The sequence below is a fragment of the Xyrauchen texanus genome, chromosome 7 (genome assembly GCF_025860055.1).
Source record: "Xyrauchen texanus isolate HMW12.3.18 chromosome 7, RBS_HiC_50CHRs, whole genome shotgun sequence".
Classification (NCBI taxonomy): domain Eukaryota; kingdom Metazoa; phylum Chordata; class Actinopteri; order Cypriniformes; family Catostomidae; genus Xyrauchen; species Xyrauchen texanus.
The window spans coordinates 8,495,129-8,512,617 of record NC_068282.1 but is presented as its reverse complement, the minus strand read 5'-3'; the positions used below and the strand labels follow the sequence as shown (position 1 = coordinate 8,512,617).

Here is a 17,489-nt window from a genome sequence, read left to right as displayed (position 1 = left end):
CAGCAAGAGCAATCAGGTTAGCATCTTGGAAATATAAATGGTTATTTGGCATTTTTAATAAGTTTTTAAAAAATTTTGTATTCATTATTTGATTGGACTGCCAAATGAGAAAATTGTACACAAAAGGGATGCAAATACAAAAAAGAAAAACAATGTAGCATACTATTCCTTAAATGGTTCATTACTGAAAAATGCTGTCTTAGTAGGCAAACACTACAATTGCAAGAGTGTTAAAATGCATTGCATAGATTAGAGTATTACATTATAATTACTATACAATAATATCCAATGCATTGCACCTTCATTTAAAAAAAAAAAAAAAAAAAAAGAGTGTCTGAGAATGTAAAGCCTTAAGTATTGTAAGTAATATTCAACTACGGTGTAAATGGTGCCCCTTCAGGAAATATATATTTTAAATAATTATGAAAAAAAAAAAATCTAATTGACTTGAATCATGAAACTTAATATTTAATCATGCACTGCAAAAATGAACGAATCATAAAAAAATAATTAGATTTACACAATAATTACAAGTATAAAAGCTATATTTTTAAAATATATACTTTAATAAAAGTATATTATATATAAAACAATATTATAATAGAGCTTTAATATAAAAAAAATGAAGTCGTCAAGTTTGGTGCAAATCATTTATTCCTCTGGGATCATATTTGTTCTTACATTTTGTAAAAAATATTTAGCAGTAAAAGCTAGGGTAGGATGTTGAAGTGAGGGGTAACAAATATTTTGTGTAACTGCATACAGTATATATACCATTCTTGGAAATCAGAGTGGGACAACAATGGGACCGTTTCCACACAGAACAGTAACCTGAAATAACTTCTTGTACAAATACAATGCTCACTTTGGCACAACCCTCTCTGTGATCAACTGACATCACATTCATACATGATGGTACCTGACAACAATTATTGTGTTGAAAAAGAGCAGAGAGCATTGACAGGCTACATATTGGTAAAGGGATAGTTCATCCAAAAATGACAATTCTGTCTTCATGTACTCACCCTCATGTTGTTCCAAATGAAGTCATCCGAGTTTAAAACAACATGAGGGTGATTCACTGATGACAGACTTTGAATTTTTGGGTGGACTATCCCTTTAAATAATTAAACCTTCTGACTCAACTCGAAAGAGAACTTATTTTTTTTTTTAGTTGCAGAATTAAGTAAACAAAAAAACTCTGGCTCAATTGATCATTTGGGATAAGTGCAGCTGCAAAGCAGCATTAAACTGTGTGTGTCAAGCATTGAAGCTGTGATCTGGGGTGCGTATGCGTGATATTAGGGGGGCTATTTCTGACTCTGTACAATGGTGTCATGGGAGGTATTTGTTCAACAGCAAAAACTTTTGCTAAACCCATTAAAACAAGCTTGACAGCCTCCTACAATACAGAAAAGGCAGTCTCTTCAGATGAGGTCAAACCGTGGCTTTTGGAAAACAAAAAATAAAGGACAGACATTTTTTAGCACACTTCTCAAAGGACCATCTGTCTTGGCCCTGCCCCTTAACTCAGGTTTAGGTTCAAGTTTATATATGAGCCCCTCTTAGCTTGTCTCTTTGCTTGTAACGCGAGCAGGATTGGCGGCATGCCATGTGTCTAAGCGTTCTGCATCTCTTTGCCGATCTTGTAGCTGAGGATTTTGTTCCAGTCGATCTTGGTACGGGTGACAGGGAGCTGCCGGCGTAAGGCCTTGAAGGTGGTGTCAGACATGGTCTGGTAGTTCTCGCTGATGGCCGTCTAGAAGGTAGACAAAAGGGGAAATTTCACTGTATGGTTCTTCACACATTACAGATATGACTCGAAAGGTGTTAGAACTAATAATGTACGAACTCTGCTGAGTGTCATGGCTTGCAACACCCTTCACAATATAGCACAACCTTGAATACCATGGTATTTCCAAGGTACTCCAAAATACTTCCAAGAATACCATGGAACTACCATAATACTTTTAGTTAGTGCTATTAGTATTATTAACCACGTTCATAAAGTACTGTGGTGGAACTATTGTACAGTGATAGTTTCAGATGGTACTGAATTTTTTTTCCATCAGTTTTGGTATTTACATTGTACTCCAAGGTACTTCCAAGAATACCATTGTACTACAATGACAGATTTCCAAACAAACATGGTAAGACTCCCTGGTGTGTTTCAGGATTGTTTATAGTTAAAAGTACTGCGCTATGAACCAAATCTTTATTTTTTCTGGTCATTACTGGAATTAGGTTGAACAATAAACTGATTCTGGGATTTTATTAATTTTGGACTCTTGTAGCCTCTGTGACTGCGCCCATCATAGTAAAGAAAGACTACGATTTTTTTTTTTACATTCTATAAATTTATTCAAAAACTATTGGCCGATAAATCAGTTATCCGCCCTTTCCACCACCTTATTTATCGGTAGATGCAAAATCCCATATCGGTTGACGTCTACATGGAACCATGTCCAAAATAACATGTTCTTCTACATTTAAAAAAAAACTTTACAGAGTGCACCAGTCGGATTCTGGACGTAAACATTTCATTAGCGTTTTTATCGCTAACTTATAAACCTATAAAGACAGACCTACCATGAAATCTGTGGTTGTTAATCGATGGTTTTTGCTATCGTTGAAGCCATCAGTCCACATTATTTCAACTTAATTTCTTAGAAATCACGTTTAACAGTGGAATCCTGGTGAAGAACTACATTACCTACAATCCTGAGCAAAAAGGGTCCACCAATCAGAGAACAAAGAGCTAAACAAACACTGCACACTCCCATGACTCAATCTCGATGGTCTTCTTACGATCTTAAACTTATATAATTGCAAATATCTGAATATTTTGCAATAAAATGAACTGTCTCTATACTTAATCAACAACTTAAAAGCAATAGATTTATATTTTTTAATTCAATTACTTAATTCGCAATGTTTCATGGGATAGCAGTTCATGCACTTATAAAGACAGTAAGTACAACATCTTGTACCTTTGTCTTTTTGTCAGACTTTCAAATGCTTTTTTTGCAATTCTGTTCTGCAAACATTTTTGTAATTCTATGCTTCACCTCAGAGCTGGTTAGTTTGGTTCATGGTTTAGAACTCGTTTATGAAATCCCAATGGAAAAAATATTTATGTGAAAAATACTTCAGGAACCAATAAGATTGAAAAGGTGGGTGGGGACTCTTGTGCTCTATTGCTTTTATAAAAAGGATTCTACCTATTAAAAATGTCTGGAACCAACCAATCACAATCAACTTGGGAACAAACCTGATATTCATTTTCAGCATTTTCGATGATTCTGACAAACTCCTTGGCGGTCTGGCTCTCATTCTGTTTAAGAGAAAGCAAAAAGAAAAAGTCCATTAAAAGGCAACACAGATAAGATAATGTATTCACTAACCTGACAGGTAGATCATAGCACTAGCAACATCAAGGTCAGAACAAGCAGTTTCCACAGATGTCCCAAAAGGACAATGTGTTTTCTTAGTCAGATATATCTGAGCACACCACCCACTTTCATTACAAATCCCATTCATAGGGCAGCTGGTATGTCCTTTACATAGGGTAACAGGAAGCATGGATTCAAACACTCACAAAGAACACAAAGAGCTCGAAGAGTTTAAACAACTTACAGAGACAATCAAAGACTCCTGAACGTCTTTGTGGCTGACCAGCTGTACGTTGCCATCCTCATAGTAATGAACCTGGATTTTCAACACTCCAACCACCTGAGCATTGGGCTGAGAAATGGAGAACTTCCATTCCGATCGGCAGCGCCCATTCCTGAATACGGAGATTTGGAGGTTTTAAAGATATAGTTCACCCAAAAATGTAAATTTCTGTCATCATTTACTAAGCCTCGTGTTGTTCCCAAACCCATATGACTTTCTTTGGTCAGTGGAACACAAAAGGAGATATAAGGCAGAATGACAGCCTCAGTCTTCATTCACTTTCATTGTATTGACAAAAAGATACAATAAAAGTGAATGGTGACTGATGCTGTCAGTCCCTTCCAGAGAGAAAGTCATACCGGTTTGGATTGACATGACGGTGAGTAAATGCCAAGAGAATTATCTTTTTTGGGTGAACTAACCATTTAAGTTCAATGGTAATTGCTCAAAAGGACAAGAAAAACAGGATTAATGGCATGCTCAGTTGTTATGTTGTGAAAGTAAAACCAACATATTGTACTGCTTATTGGTCAAGATTAAGATAGCACAGAAATTGCTGTAAAGCATTATTACTTTGTACTAGTAAGCAAAGCAAAAACTAGTTTGCCTATAGTCACAATTCTTTCCATAAAGTTAATGTTATGACTGGAGATTTTAGTGTTTGTCTACTTCAGTTTGAAAGGTAAAAATATTCTTTTGTGCCTTTAAGCCATGAGTTGTGTTGTCTGTATGTGTGAAAGGGCAAAGCTAGTTTGTCAGGTACAGTGCGTAGGCAAACTTAACTGTCTAGAGCATCTGTTCTCCATACAAAAGATTTATGTGCAATAGTTGTTAGTTACAGTAGGGTCATGATCAGGACAGGGGTGGAGCCCATTCCATTTAAAGATCATATAACAATATACTGGCTGTATAACAAGAGGAAGAACTATGATGTTCTGTGCAAGTTACAAAAGCCATACATGTTCTTTCCTAGCATTTTAATTTATTACAGAGATACAATGAAGAGGCAAAATAAAATCACTATGAAGACATGAAATGGAATTTGTAAGTTGCAAGCCAGACTTGATCCTGCATCACCTGTACGTGCACCATGCTACTGCTGCACCATAGCTACGAAATGTACTAACCATTTTACTAACAATACAAAACAAATATATGCCATAAACAGATCCATACTCAAAGTAATACAATTTAAATTCAAGCGGACAGGTGAATATGAATGACAAAACAATTACCAAAAGTTTTTGGGTTGAAACTGATGACCCTCAATACAGGCAATGATCGTTTGTTGTCCATCGATGGTTTTCCCATAAACCTAAAATCAACAGTACAAGAACCTTTCAGTTAATGTTCAACATAAATCACACCCACACATACAAACTGCTTTAGTAAAGCTGAAGTGTGTAATTTATGTGTGGTTATCGCCACTGAACAGATTAATTCACACATATAAACTAGTGATGGCATTTTGATCATTTTGTTAACTTGAGTACTCAAAGTAATTACTCGAGTATATATTACGTTGACATAATGTATGTTCATACAGTATGTCACACATGCGTCTTTGGCTGCTGCGTTGCGTCTCGTTGTTCCAGTGTCTCACCTATTCATTATAATATGCTGTTATAACATAATCTGTCACAATAAGTGCAAAAGATGGCATAATGAAATATAATGCATTATATTCATGTCATAATCATGTCATTATGTAAAGACTCCCATTCAATATAGAATTTTCAACTTCCTGCTGGGAAAACTGCAATGGAACGCCACTATGTTGGACATCCAACTTGGAAACTTGTGTGTAAATCTTTAACTTGTCAAGATGCAGGTACGTCAAGCAAACATGTCGGCACCCAGGTTGAACATGGTGGCACTACAGTTCTGCTGAATTTCATAATGTAATCGATCTCAAAAATAAAAAATAAGGCCCCTTTTAGACAGGTTTGTGTATAGCTGTCACATAAATTTGAATTAAGTGAAAAGTCACGTCACACATTTTCATGATCGATCATCGTTTCATGATCGATCATCACGGTGACTTCCGAGTACTTCTTGTGTGATCCTTAAAACAAACATTGATTTCAAAAAAAGCTTTCCGAATATGCCCACCGTCTGCTGCCCCAACTAATAGTCCCGCCCCCAACTCGGGCCATTGGTCATGTCTATGTTAATGTGTAGGGCTAGATGGGTCACTCAAACAAATGGGAATTTTCATTTCGAGAGAATTAACCTTCAACTGGCTTATTGTTTTCTCTGCATATTAAGCTTGGATAGGAGAAAGTATTTTAACACTGAAAGTTACACACTTCAGCTTTAAAGGAAAAGCTTACCCCAAAATGAAAATCCTGTCATCATTTACTCATCCTCATGTTGTTCAATCTCAATCATTGTTGCGTGAATACAAACTTGGCACATTATGTTTGGCGTGATGGATCTTGAGTAGGCAAGTTTGAATATGCGCAAGTGGAATGAGATTTGAGTCCTATGGCAGAGGGCAACATTTCCAGCCAATACTGACTTAAATTTCAGTCTGTTTGTCACACAAAGCTATTGCATGGCTTTAGAAGACTTGGAATATAGTGCTAGTTTTATGGTACTTTAATGATGCTTTTTGTCCTTTTTGGAGCTTGACAACAAGTTGTCACTGCCTACTATAACAGTGTTGAAAACAGCAGCTTGGACATTATGCAAAATATCTCCTCTTGTTGCTCCACAAAAAAAAGAAATTCATAGGGGTTTGGAATAACATGAGGTTGAGTAAATGAGAATCAGAATTTTCATTATTAGGTGAACTGTAAACAAAGATGAAAGAAAAGTGAATGAACTCACAGTGCAAACTCCAGTGGGGTAGTGGTCTTTGACGTATGCCCTCAAAGCTTCGTCGCAAGCATCCCTCCACGGCCTGAGAGCTGCCTCGCTTTCAAAGGACTTGAAGTCACTCGCCTCTTTCCTCAGGTGGTCAAACTTGAATGACTGTTTCTTGCGAGGGTCAAAGAACCGGCCATGTCCGATGTCTCCATGCTCAGTGATCAAAACCTGCAGATTGGGGGAAACAGTATTTTGAGGACAGTTTTTACTAATGTTTTTATAGTCAGGTTTGAAAGAATCTGTTTCAGTTTCAACAATTTTATACAAAATTGTTATATGTTCTCTGAAAGCGGTGGAAAAAATTACCGTGATTTTTTACCTTCATTTGATTATGTGTGAAAAATACACAAATATTCCACCTTAACTGGACAACTAATACACAACAGGTTCAAACAATAAAACAGAGTTTAAATTCAATAAACAAAACTTTAATGATGATGAAGTGAACATGTTAATCACCTGATCTTCTTGTCCCTCAAGTTTAGCAGGTGTGAACTGATCCATGTTGTACTGGGCAAAGGCACTATCACAAACAGAGAAACCATTATATATCTTATTTCAAAAAAATTATCATTAACTTCTATATTCTACTACAAGCTCTTAAATTAATGACTTCCTAAACTGGATCTGATCTAAATCTGATTTGATTCCCTACATCAGAATTTTATTATAAAATCAGGAACAGGGCTAAATAAATCACTTTTCATATTGTGAAGGATATAAGGGAATTCCACAGTGAAGAATTCACTGAACATTTGAAACTGGGAGAGTATTCAGGGGAGAGTGTGGGAGAGTGTCTGTCAAATAGAATCTCTACTTATCCATTTTGGTTGCAGAAAAAAGGATTATCAACGAGACAGTGAGTACAGTAATTTAATAAATCCAGTCTACTCACTGAGCCGCCCCTTCCCTGAGCAGATTGTCATTATTGAGCAGTAGCCGCACGTCTGAATACAAAGAAAAGGTGTCATACGATACTCTGAGAACATTATAATGTCAGTGAGTAAACACATACTTGTATCATATAATCATTTAAGTGAATTCCTCTTACAATACATAGGCAGTGTATGGAAAAGCTAAAACGTATAAAAAGGTGTACACGGTCTCTTTGATGTCTGTATCTCTGTTGCATAAATTTTTACCATTGAAGACTTCATTGAACTCTCCAGGGGGAGCATGGATGACAAAATTTGCAGCAATGCGGACCTGTGGAAAGAGTATACAATTAGGAAAACTTGATTTTTACATTTTTGGAAGAAAATACAAGTGGTGCCTGCCAACATGATTCAAGAGCAATTCTATGCAGCTGCTACGATGTTCAGAACTTCTGTGTGGTTTTTAGCGTTGCTATGCAGTTGCTAAGTTGTTCTGTGTAATTTTTTGTGTTGCTATTCGGTAATTAGGGTGTTCTGTGTGTTTTTTAGTGTTAAAAACTGTCATAATACAATTATTTTAAACCACTATTTTCTTCTTATTTTCTAACTTAAGGAAAACAGTTACGCATATTTTCTATTCCTGAAGACTTCTTAAAGTTCTTATCTTTTTTTATTAAAGGCACGGTCACATTTACCTTCGCACAGCGAAATTCCATGGGTCAAAATACAGTCAACCACGTAACGGCAACCAGTACGATCGTTAATCTAAAAGAATCTGCAAAGTGGACTTAAGTGCAGCATTAAAAAGAGGTTGCTTAGAGGGGCCTGGGTAGCTCAGCGAGTAACGACGCTGACTACCATCCCTTGAGTCGTGAGATCAAATCCAGGGCGTGCTGAGTGACTCCAGGCAGGTCTCACAAAACAACCAAATTGGCCCGGTTTCTAGGGAGTGTAGAGCCACATGGGTTCTGGCTCTGGGTGGGTCACGTGGCGAGTTGTGCATAGATGCCGCGGAGAATAGCGTGAAGGCTCTACACACGCCATGTCTCAGCGGTAACGCGTTCAACAAGCCATGTGATAAAATACGTGGATTGCCGGCCTCAGACGTCAAATCTCAGAAGAGTCAATATGCCACCACAAGGACTTTGTGGCATTGGGCATTCCAAATTGGGGAGAAAAAAAAAGTTTGCTTGGCAATTAGTTTAGCTGGTTTTGCACACGCTCAACATCCATCCTCTCCTCTTTGTCAGTGGAAATTCGCCGTGCAAAGGTAAATGAAACCACGCCTTTAAACCATTAACTTCTATAGTTGGATAAATTTTTACACACAACAAACCAATTTCAAGAACTTTCTTGAAATTTTCATGATTTTCATGAATCTGGCCCACTTACAAAAAGAAAATTGAATCTAGCCACAAAATTGCTTCAAATTTGCCGCTCTTTATTTTCACATGCAAATTAGCTTTTGATTCGCTGCAAATGATTGCTAGAAGTTTGCAGCTCGTCGCCAGTAGTGGTGAACCTCCAGCAAACCTTTGGCAACAATGGACAATTTGCTGCAAGTTTGCCGCAAAGCTCATTTGCATGTGAAAATTATCAGTTGAAAATTTTTGACAATTTTGCCATGAACTCTTGATTTTCGTAAGGGCATATGTTTTGGGTCCTTCAGCTGTTTCATTGTTAGCCAGGTAAAAATCTTACTTCCAATGACTTAAGCTATGGATGAATTTGTGTACTATCAGTATAGACTGCATTCGATGAAGAATGTACTTCTCGGCATTTACAAAATGTATGTTTCTTTAGGTATGCAGTAAGCAGTAAGGATACATTTCCAGACACTTTATGTGGGAACATTGTCCCTTGACCCGAATATATGACGTAAAAAAACGTAATAATGAAAAATGGTACATGTTAAACAAGTACAATGTAACCACAAGGAACAACTTTCTTGGTATAAAAAGCAAAAGAGCAGCCCATCTTGTAGTTCCACAGCATTTTTTTGTTTATTTATCATTTTGAATATGATGTCTAAGTAAAGTGTCCAGTGGATGTGCAGTTCAAAATCTCGTCGAATTTAGTAAATTACCTGGGTATTTCTTGCCAACTGTTTTATGAATATTAAGAATTCTGACATACTACTCAACAGACATATTGGTTTACTAGCATACTGGCATAATATACAGTAGGGAAGTAGGCATACTGGACACAAGGTTAGAAAAATAACAGCACACCTCTCCTCAACAAGCAGCATAATTTAAGGTATTGTTTATTTCTGTTAACCCAGAAAGTGCTACAAAAGTTACCCGCCTTAGTAAAAAAAAAAAAAAACTTAAGAAAGGGTAGTGAAAGTGCATCAAATTGACTTTTATGATGCAAAGCCTGTTACTTTATTTAAACCTTTACACGTTTGCTTTCTCATAGATGCTCGACAACACAAACAACCTAAATACTTAGTGTTTTCAATTAGGCCTAACTGATATCTCTGCATTTTCTTTGACAAGAGGTCAAATGCAGTCCGTATGTGAGACTACACATTCAAACAGGCTCCTCTCTGGGTCACTCCTTAGAAGGCTGCAGGACTGAGGCTTTTCTTAGCAGTGCTCATGTAAGCACCAAGGGCTGATGACACCGAGTCCAGGCTAGGCTACAGTACATGGCAGGGCAAAAGGGAGGGCTCCATTCTGGACCAATTCCAGAACTTCTGAGAGTGAAATCCTCTCAAGGGTCAGTCTGTACTGACAAACCTCTAACAGACCAATAGCTGACAGCTACTAAGGCCAGCACTTGATGGGACGGCACACAGAAAATTAAAGTGTTTCATATCCGGATAGTATCTGGATATTCTTTAGCTGGATTGCATTTACACCTTGCAGTCAAATGCATCTCCACTGTGGTCGGATAGAGATCCAATCAAAGTTATCCACGCAAAATAGAAAATGCCACTAACATATTATATCAGAAGCTGTAGTAACTGAACATTTTAAAAGCTGATGGATAATTCAAATGCTTTCAATCACTTTGACAGTTAAGGGCCAGGTATACTTCGTTTGTGTGTGTTCCGGATCGCTGAATGCCCGGTTGACCATGTTGCCTTTGTGAGTATTCTTTTCTGACAGTGAACGAATAGGAACGCATTTGACGCATGCCCACTACAACTGCTTTGTGACACTTTTTTAGTACATTCAATGGATAGTGCATGCACAGATGACACGCACAGAGGAGGACCGCTTGCGCGAGTCTAGAAAATCTTGGCGGTGCGAGGCTGTGGAGATGACGGAATTTGTGTCACACATAAAGTGCGTGGAGGGGTCCGCAACGCGCACATACAAAGTATGCTTTGGCCTTTAGGGGTTTTCCTTCATTTAACATATTTTGCCAGCCGGCAAAGCTACATTTTGGATCGCAAATGTAATGACTCATCTTACATTCTGCTCTTTGTAAGAGCTAAATATGCTTCTTATCTGAAAGGAGCAACTGAAGCTTGGTTTCATGTGAGCATCACACAAAATTAGAAAACAGGAGAGAAATGTGAGCAAGTGGGTATTTGAGGCGAGAGACTAGATATTCCAAGAGTATTCATATGGAATAATTCATGGGAATTTGTTCATTGTTCGGGTGACAAGATTACAAGATGGCAGTGTCTGTTGTGCTCTTCACATTGCAACTGCAGAACAAAAAAAAGGTCAAGAAACAGCAACACAGCACTTTAACAACAGACAACCAGAGCATAGTTTCCTGGGGGGAAATCCCCCAATAATCAAAACAAGCAAGTACAAGCCCCAATATTTATTGCTTCAGGCTGCAAAACTTTATTTATTTATTGCATGATTGTACTTAAAAAAACTTAACCGGAACTGTCTGTTGAATCAAAGTTTTTTAGGAACCCTGCAATAGAATTTGCTTCCTTATACAGTCAGATGTTCAAACAAGTTAGCTAACCCTGATGATTGATAGATGTTGGGTGATAAAACATTACTGTGGTCGCATTAGTAACTGGCAGGCACACAGAATCTGCATCCACAAAAAAAGATCCACAAATTTCCGGAAAACCGCAATGCCAGCCATTCATTAAATTCTACAAATCCCTTATCCCTTTTATATCCGCTTATTAAATATTTTGCCTCATTTGACTGTACTTTCACATTATCACTTTTCAGCTCCATTTAAAACTTTGTATTGTTTAATCCATTTAGCAGAAGTTCAGTGATTGTCATTCCCTGAAACTAAGATAATCCTCCAGTTCTGGCAAAATAACACTCGAGCAGCAGTCTTGTACAATCAGCGCTGCTTTCTAAATTAAGCTCAATCTGATAAGCAATTAAGATGGGGGCCCGAATAGCTCAGAGAGTATTGACACTGACTACCACCCCTGGTGTCGTGAGTTCAAATCCAGGGTGTGCTGAGTGACTCCAGCCAGGTCTCCTAAGCAACCAAATTGGCCCGGTTGCTAGGGAGGGTACAGTCACATGGGGTAACCTCCTCATAGTCACTATAATATGTTATTCTTGCTCTCGGTGGGGTGCGTGGTGAGTGAGCGTGAGCCTCCACATGCGCAACGTCTCCATGGTCACCTGCTCAACAAGCCACGTGATAAGATACGCAGATTGATGGTCACAGATGCGGAGGCAACTTTGATTCCTCCTCCACCACTTGGATTGAGGCGAGTTACTACTCCACCACGAGGACTCACAGCACATTGGGAATTGGGCATTACGAATTGGGGAGAAAAGGGGAGGACATTATTTTTTTTTTTCAAATTAAGATAGTGGTCAGGCTATATGTGAAAATACAGAACCAGGCAAAACCAGTACGCTACACCCTTACTCAACTGAAAAACATGCTTCTTTCTGCTGTTAAACCACCAGAACCCTATTTTGTGGTTAGATTCTCCATCTTGTTGACACCTTTAACAGGGGAAGGAAACTGTAGATTTTTAGTAAGGTTTGGTGTTCACTTCCGTGCTTAAAAACTTATACCGCTTATAACTGACAAAGATATAAAAGCTAAATTGTGTCTTCACCACTATGTTTCTTCTATAATAGGACTGTTAAATCACCAATGAGCTAACAAAAACATGTAGCATAAAGCACATGTACCCTAAATGTAGGACTAGTTGGGCAACTTTTTCAGAGTGAGTCAAAGATGACAAAGAAAATATTATATCAGTGAGATCAAGTCTATGCTGCCTAATCGTGATGCTATCAGCAGCAACAAGCTTTCCACATCGAAGCATTTCTAAAATGCTTCGTCCCTCCTTTAACTGGCCTCAACATGACTAACTAAATGACGGTTTCTGTTTTTGCAAAGGCTGAGGGGTGATCCGCACATTGGAACAGCCCATCACTCATGTCGGCTCGGGGGCAGAGGGTGGGGGAGCAAGACAGGAAGAGCCGCCCGCAAGTAAGAGCATGCAGAGAGAAGGCTGGGTCACCACCGTCACTCAGAAGGGATGGGCGATACCACTTATTTTCTAGTACTTTTAGGCCAATATTGCAGATATCAACACCAATACAAATACCTCTATAAAACTGAATTTAACGAATTATTTGGATAAAATTTGTAACTTTATTATTGCTTAATTGTTTAAATATTTATAGGCCTAAACAGAAAATTATTAGACTGCTTTGTTTACGCTTTAAAATGTGTTAGTATAAGACACATAAAACCTCTAAATTAATCATAGATATTATTATATGTCTACTATTACTAAAACCAATTTACCATATGGATAGTACAGTAATACTGTAGTAAAACCTTGGTTAATTGTATCAAAACCTTGGTTACTGCCAAAAAAGAAGATAAAAAAAAATATGGTTACTACAGTAGTGGTTAATACAATATTAATACACTACAATAAATCCATGGTATGTTTTTACAAGGGTATCATTTATTAACGAGTATTACAGATCATTATGTTTTAACAACTCTGAATTTAAATAAACTTGTAAAAATAGTCAAACAAGCCCATTATAATACGTCACGTCTAGGTTTGTCATTACTTGGTGTGAATAACTTCAGATACTGTTTTTCTGTCATTATCTCAGGAAAACACAGTTCCTTCTTTGCACGAGCACTATGACTGAAAGGGTGAGCGCTGCTGACTGCTAGTATATTTTAGCATTTCTTTGCGTCAATATGAGCGGAAGAAAAATTAGTTCCGGTGTCATACAACAATTATTTTTTTCCACTTCGAAGCTTGAGAACACATAATATTCATGTTATCTAAATAATAAGATCACTTTTTAAAAAATACTTCAGAATCGATATTTTTATGTTTGGATCGATATTCTTGATACCACATCAGTATCGGAAGTATCGATCCTTTATTATCGATCCGCCCATCCCTATCACTCAGCTGAGAATACAAACAAGACCTGAACAGAGGTTGCGCCCTTATTCCAACGCAAAATAAGCAATTCCCCCAGAGACATAGCTTTACATAAATTTGAAACGACAAATGAAATGAGTACTTATAAATAGTACGAGATGACTAAACTAACTTTACCTACGTTGACATGTATTATAAACTGATCTGACATAACTTCTAACTAAAGCGCTCAACTGCCGTAAGATTCCAAACGAGATAATGCAAAAGCAACAATAATAACAGAATCGCACATTTATAAGATTATTTTTTAAAAATGTTTGCCTAATAAAGTTGATGTCAAATTCTAACAAAATTAATTTCTCCTTATTTAGATGTCCCACCAGTCCGAGACTCCACCAATAGTCTGTAAACTCAAGAATACTGGCTATTTAAATGTGAAACTGCATATACAACGAGTATAATACGTTGTTAACGTATACTAGTGGAGTATAAATCATATTAATCGCTAATCTCAGTCGCCATCTACACAATCTGGGGAGTGTGAGAGCATCGATTATATCGAGTATCATATAGCGTTACAGTTAGCCCGCTAGCTTCCTTAGCACATTTCTCGCCGCGGACCATAACGATTTTAAAACATACAATATGCCTAATAGCACATAAGAATTGTGCAGAACAAAGAAAAAGTGGTATAAAAGTAAATAACAGACAAGGGCAAGTAAATCGGGAAGTTTAAATCAATAATCACATACCTTCTCCTCGTCGGTAAGCTGTTCCTCAAAGTCCGCCATCTTGGCTCGACTGGACCTGCCCTGTCAAATTGCATCATGGGTAAACAACAATAAACTTATAGTATGGAAATACACTATAAATAACAAACTAAATAAATATATATATACACACACACAAATCTGTATGTTCAAGGGAATGTAATGGTAGAAGAGGTAGGATATGTTAGATAAATATAAAAAGACTTAACTGTTTATTGCACATAATTATTGCTCAGTGGGAAGTTTTAACTGTTCATGAGATGGATAGCCTGAGGGAAAAAACTGTTAATGTGCCTCATGGTTCTGGTGCTCAGTGCTCTGAAGCGCTGTCTAGAAGGCAACTGTTCAAAAAGGTAGTGGGCTTGGTGAGCGGGGTCCAGAGTGATTTTTCCAGCCCTTTTCCTCACTCTGGAAGTGTACAGTTCTTGAAGGGAGGGCAGGGGGCAACCAATAATCTTCTCAGCAGTCTGAACTGTGCTTTGTAATCTTCTGATGTCTGATTTCATAGCTTCACATAACCAGACAGTTACTGAAGTGTTGAGGACAGACTCAATGACTGCTGAGTAGAACTGTATCAGCAGCGCCAGTGGCAGGTTGAACTTCCTCAACTAGCGAAGGAAGTTCAACCTCTGCTGGGCCTTTTCACAGTGGAGTCAATGTGGGTGTCCCACTTCAGGTCCTGTGAGATGGTAGTGCCCAGGAACCTTAATGACTCTAAACCTGACTGTTTAGAATGGTGAGTGGGGTCAATGTTGGGGAGTTCCACCTTAAGTTCACAATCATCTCCACTGTTTTGAGCAAGTATTAGGCTTATATAAAATATATTTTTGGGTAAAATGCAAAAATAAAATAAAGAAAGAAGATAAATATTAAATACCCATATTCTGAGAATTGGAGCTCTTATACAAATCACAAAAAAATAGTTCAATACCATCACAATAACAGATTGGGAAATAGCAATAGATGAAATATATAGGATGGAATTTATAACTCCTACACTCTGATAACACTATGTAACACAAAATTTGTTCCTGGGTAGTAAGTGTTATTTCCTAATTGCTGATGCCTCAAAAGTATAGAAAATGGCTATTATTCCCACAAACTTGGCTTTTGTGACCAGAACTGTGATATTTTGAAATGTACCTATTTCCAATGAAAAAATGTATGAATTTGTGTCTTTTCATTCACATAAAGTCAGAAAAAAACAATATATTAATCCAAAATCCTTCTTTATCTGTGGTCTGACGAAGACACCGGCTTTGACCTTTGCCTCAGACAGCTTAGGGATGAAGTCTTGAAGGTACTTGAAGGCTGCCAACTCCTTATCTAGAGCTCTGACAAATTGTTTCATAAGGCCCATTTTGATGTGCAGTGGTGGCATCAGTACCTTCCTGGGGTCCACCAGTGGCTCCAAATTGATGTTGTTCCTCTCCACAGAGAACTCAGTCCGCTGTGGCCAGTCCCACCTGTGGTAGAGCGCCTTGGTGTCCCTGCTGTCATAAAGGCAAAGATAGCAGTGAAACTTGGTAAAACCGCTTTGGAGTCCCATCAGGAATGCCACCATTTTGAAGTATCCTATGACCTCCCAGCCGTTCTCATCATACTTCATGGTGTCCAGCAAGGTCATGATGCTGTTGTAAACCTCTTTGTGATGCACAGAGTGAGCCAGGGAAAGAGATGGGTACTGCTGTGGAGGACAGTCGAAGATTGTTGTCTCTTTGCAAGAAATCTCTCAGTGTCAGAGGTTCCAGATGTCAGGGGTATAAGTTTATTGAGCCACCACTAAACCTGAGAAGGCCAGCTGTGCATTATTTCCTCCTAGTTCCAAACCTTAAGCTTTATACACTTTTGTTATACCTTGAAACTATAAATTTCAACTTCAACTTCCTTACTTCTAGCCAATGAGCTTGCATCTTAGTTTACCACCATTAGTTCTGTGGCCATCTGACTTCTCTCTATTGGTGGAAACTTAATGCTTACTTTGTTTTTGTTTTTTAAATAAAAAACATGTATTGTATATCTAATTTCTACTCAATAGTAATTTGTATGTATACAATAGTCATCTATGTGTATATAAAGAGCATCTATATCTTGTTATATATGTTGGCTGAACATGTGACATTCATCTGATGGTTGGCTGGACATGTGATATACATCTGACCATCACATGCACCAGTTTCTTTACTGACATAATGTTTGTAAACATTCATTGAAAATTGTTGTGGAAAATAGAGAAGAATCTCTCTCTTTTTGCAAGAAAACTCTCAGAGTCCGGGTTTCCAGATGTCAAAAGTAGAAGTTTATTGATCAACCAATAAACCTGAGAAGGCCAGCTGTCCGTTCTGAATACCCAGTTATATCCCTCCAGCTTTATACATTTTTTTTAATCTTTCCTGAGACCATTAATCTTTCAATTCCACTATCTTCAACCAATGGGCCCACACTTTCCATCCTTTCAGCTTGCCACCATTATTTTCTAGGCCAGCTGGTTTTTATTTAATGGTGAAAACTTATCAACCTATCTATTTAAAAAATATATATTTGTTTCTATAGAATATACTTTCCAAGCATTATAACAATATAGTGTTTTTTTTTTTTTTTTTTACACAATTAGCATTAAAGGTCACACAGATAAGTATCTTTTTTCTGCTCTGTATGTTAGCTAAAACCATTAGATACTTCTATGTTCATCTCCTTACCATGGTTACATCATAATGGTTTTACTGAGATAATATTGATAGTACTTTTTTGAAAATATACCATAAAATATACCATAGTACTTGTTACGATTATGGACCAGCACGGCTTTGAATATTACTCTAGTATAAATGCATGTTAATGTGGATTAATATGTTGTTTTTCTGACTTTATGTGAACGATAAGACACAAGTTCGCCCGTTTTCTCACTAGAAGTGAGAAAATATCACTGTCCTGGTCACAAAAGCAAAGTTTGTGGGGAAAAATAGACAT

At 37.5% G+C, this 17,489-nt stretch overlaps 1 protein-coding gene across 1 annotated transcript; it reads right to left on the bottom strand.

The window, feature by feature from the left end:
* Positions 1-642: 642 nt before the first annotated feature.
* On the bottom strand, positions 643-14,555 carry LOC127646519 (F-actin-capping protein subunit alpha-1-like). Its single transcript, XM_052130247.1, has 9 exons — positions 14,502-14,555; positions 7,689-7,752; positions 7,442-7,493; positions 7,006-7,069; positions 6,508-6,714; positions 4,911-4,990; positions 3,637-3,787; positions 3,272-3,334; positions 643-1,759 (listed from the first exon to the last, which is right to left on the bottom strand). Exons 1-9 carry the CDS (start codon positions 14,538-14,540, stop codon positions 1,619-1,621), a joined length of 861 nt encoding a protein of 286 aa, XP_051986207.1. The 5' UTR covers positions 14,541-14,555; the 3' UTR covers positions 643-1,618.
* Between the last annotated feature and the right edge of the window lie 2,934 nt (positions 14,556-17,489).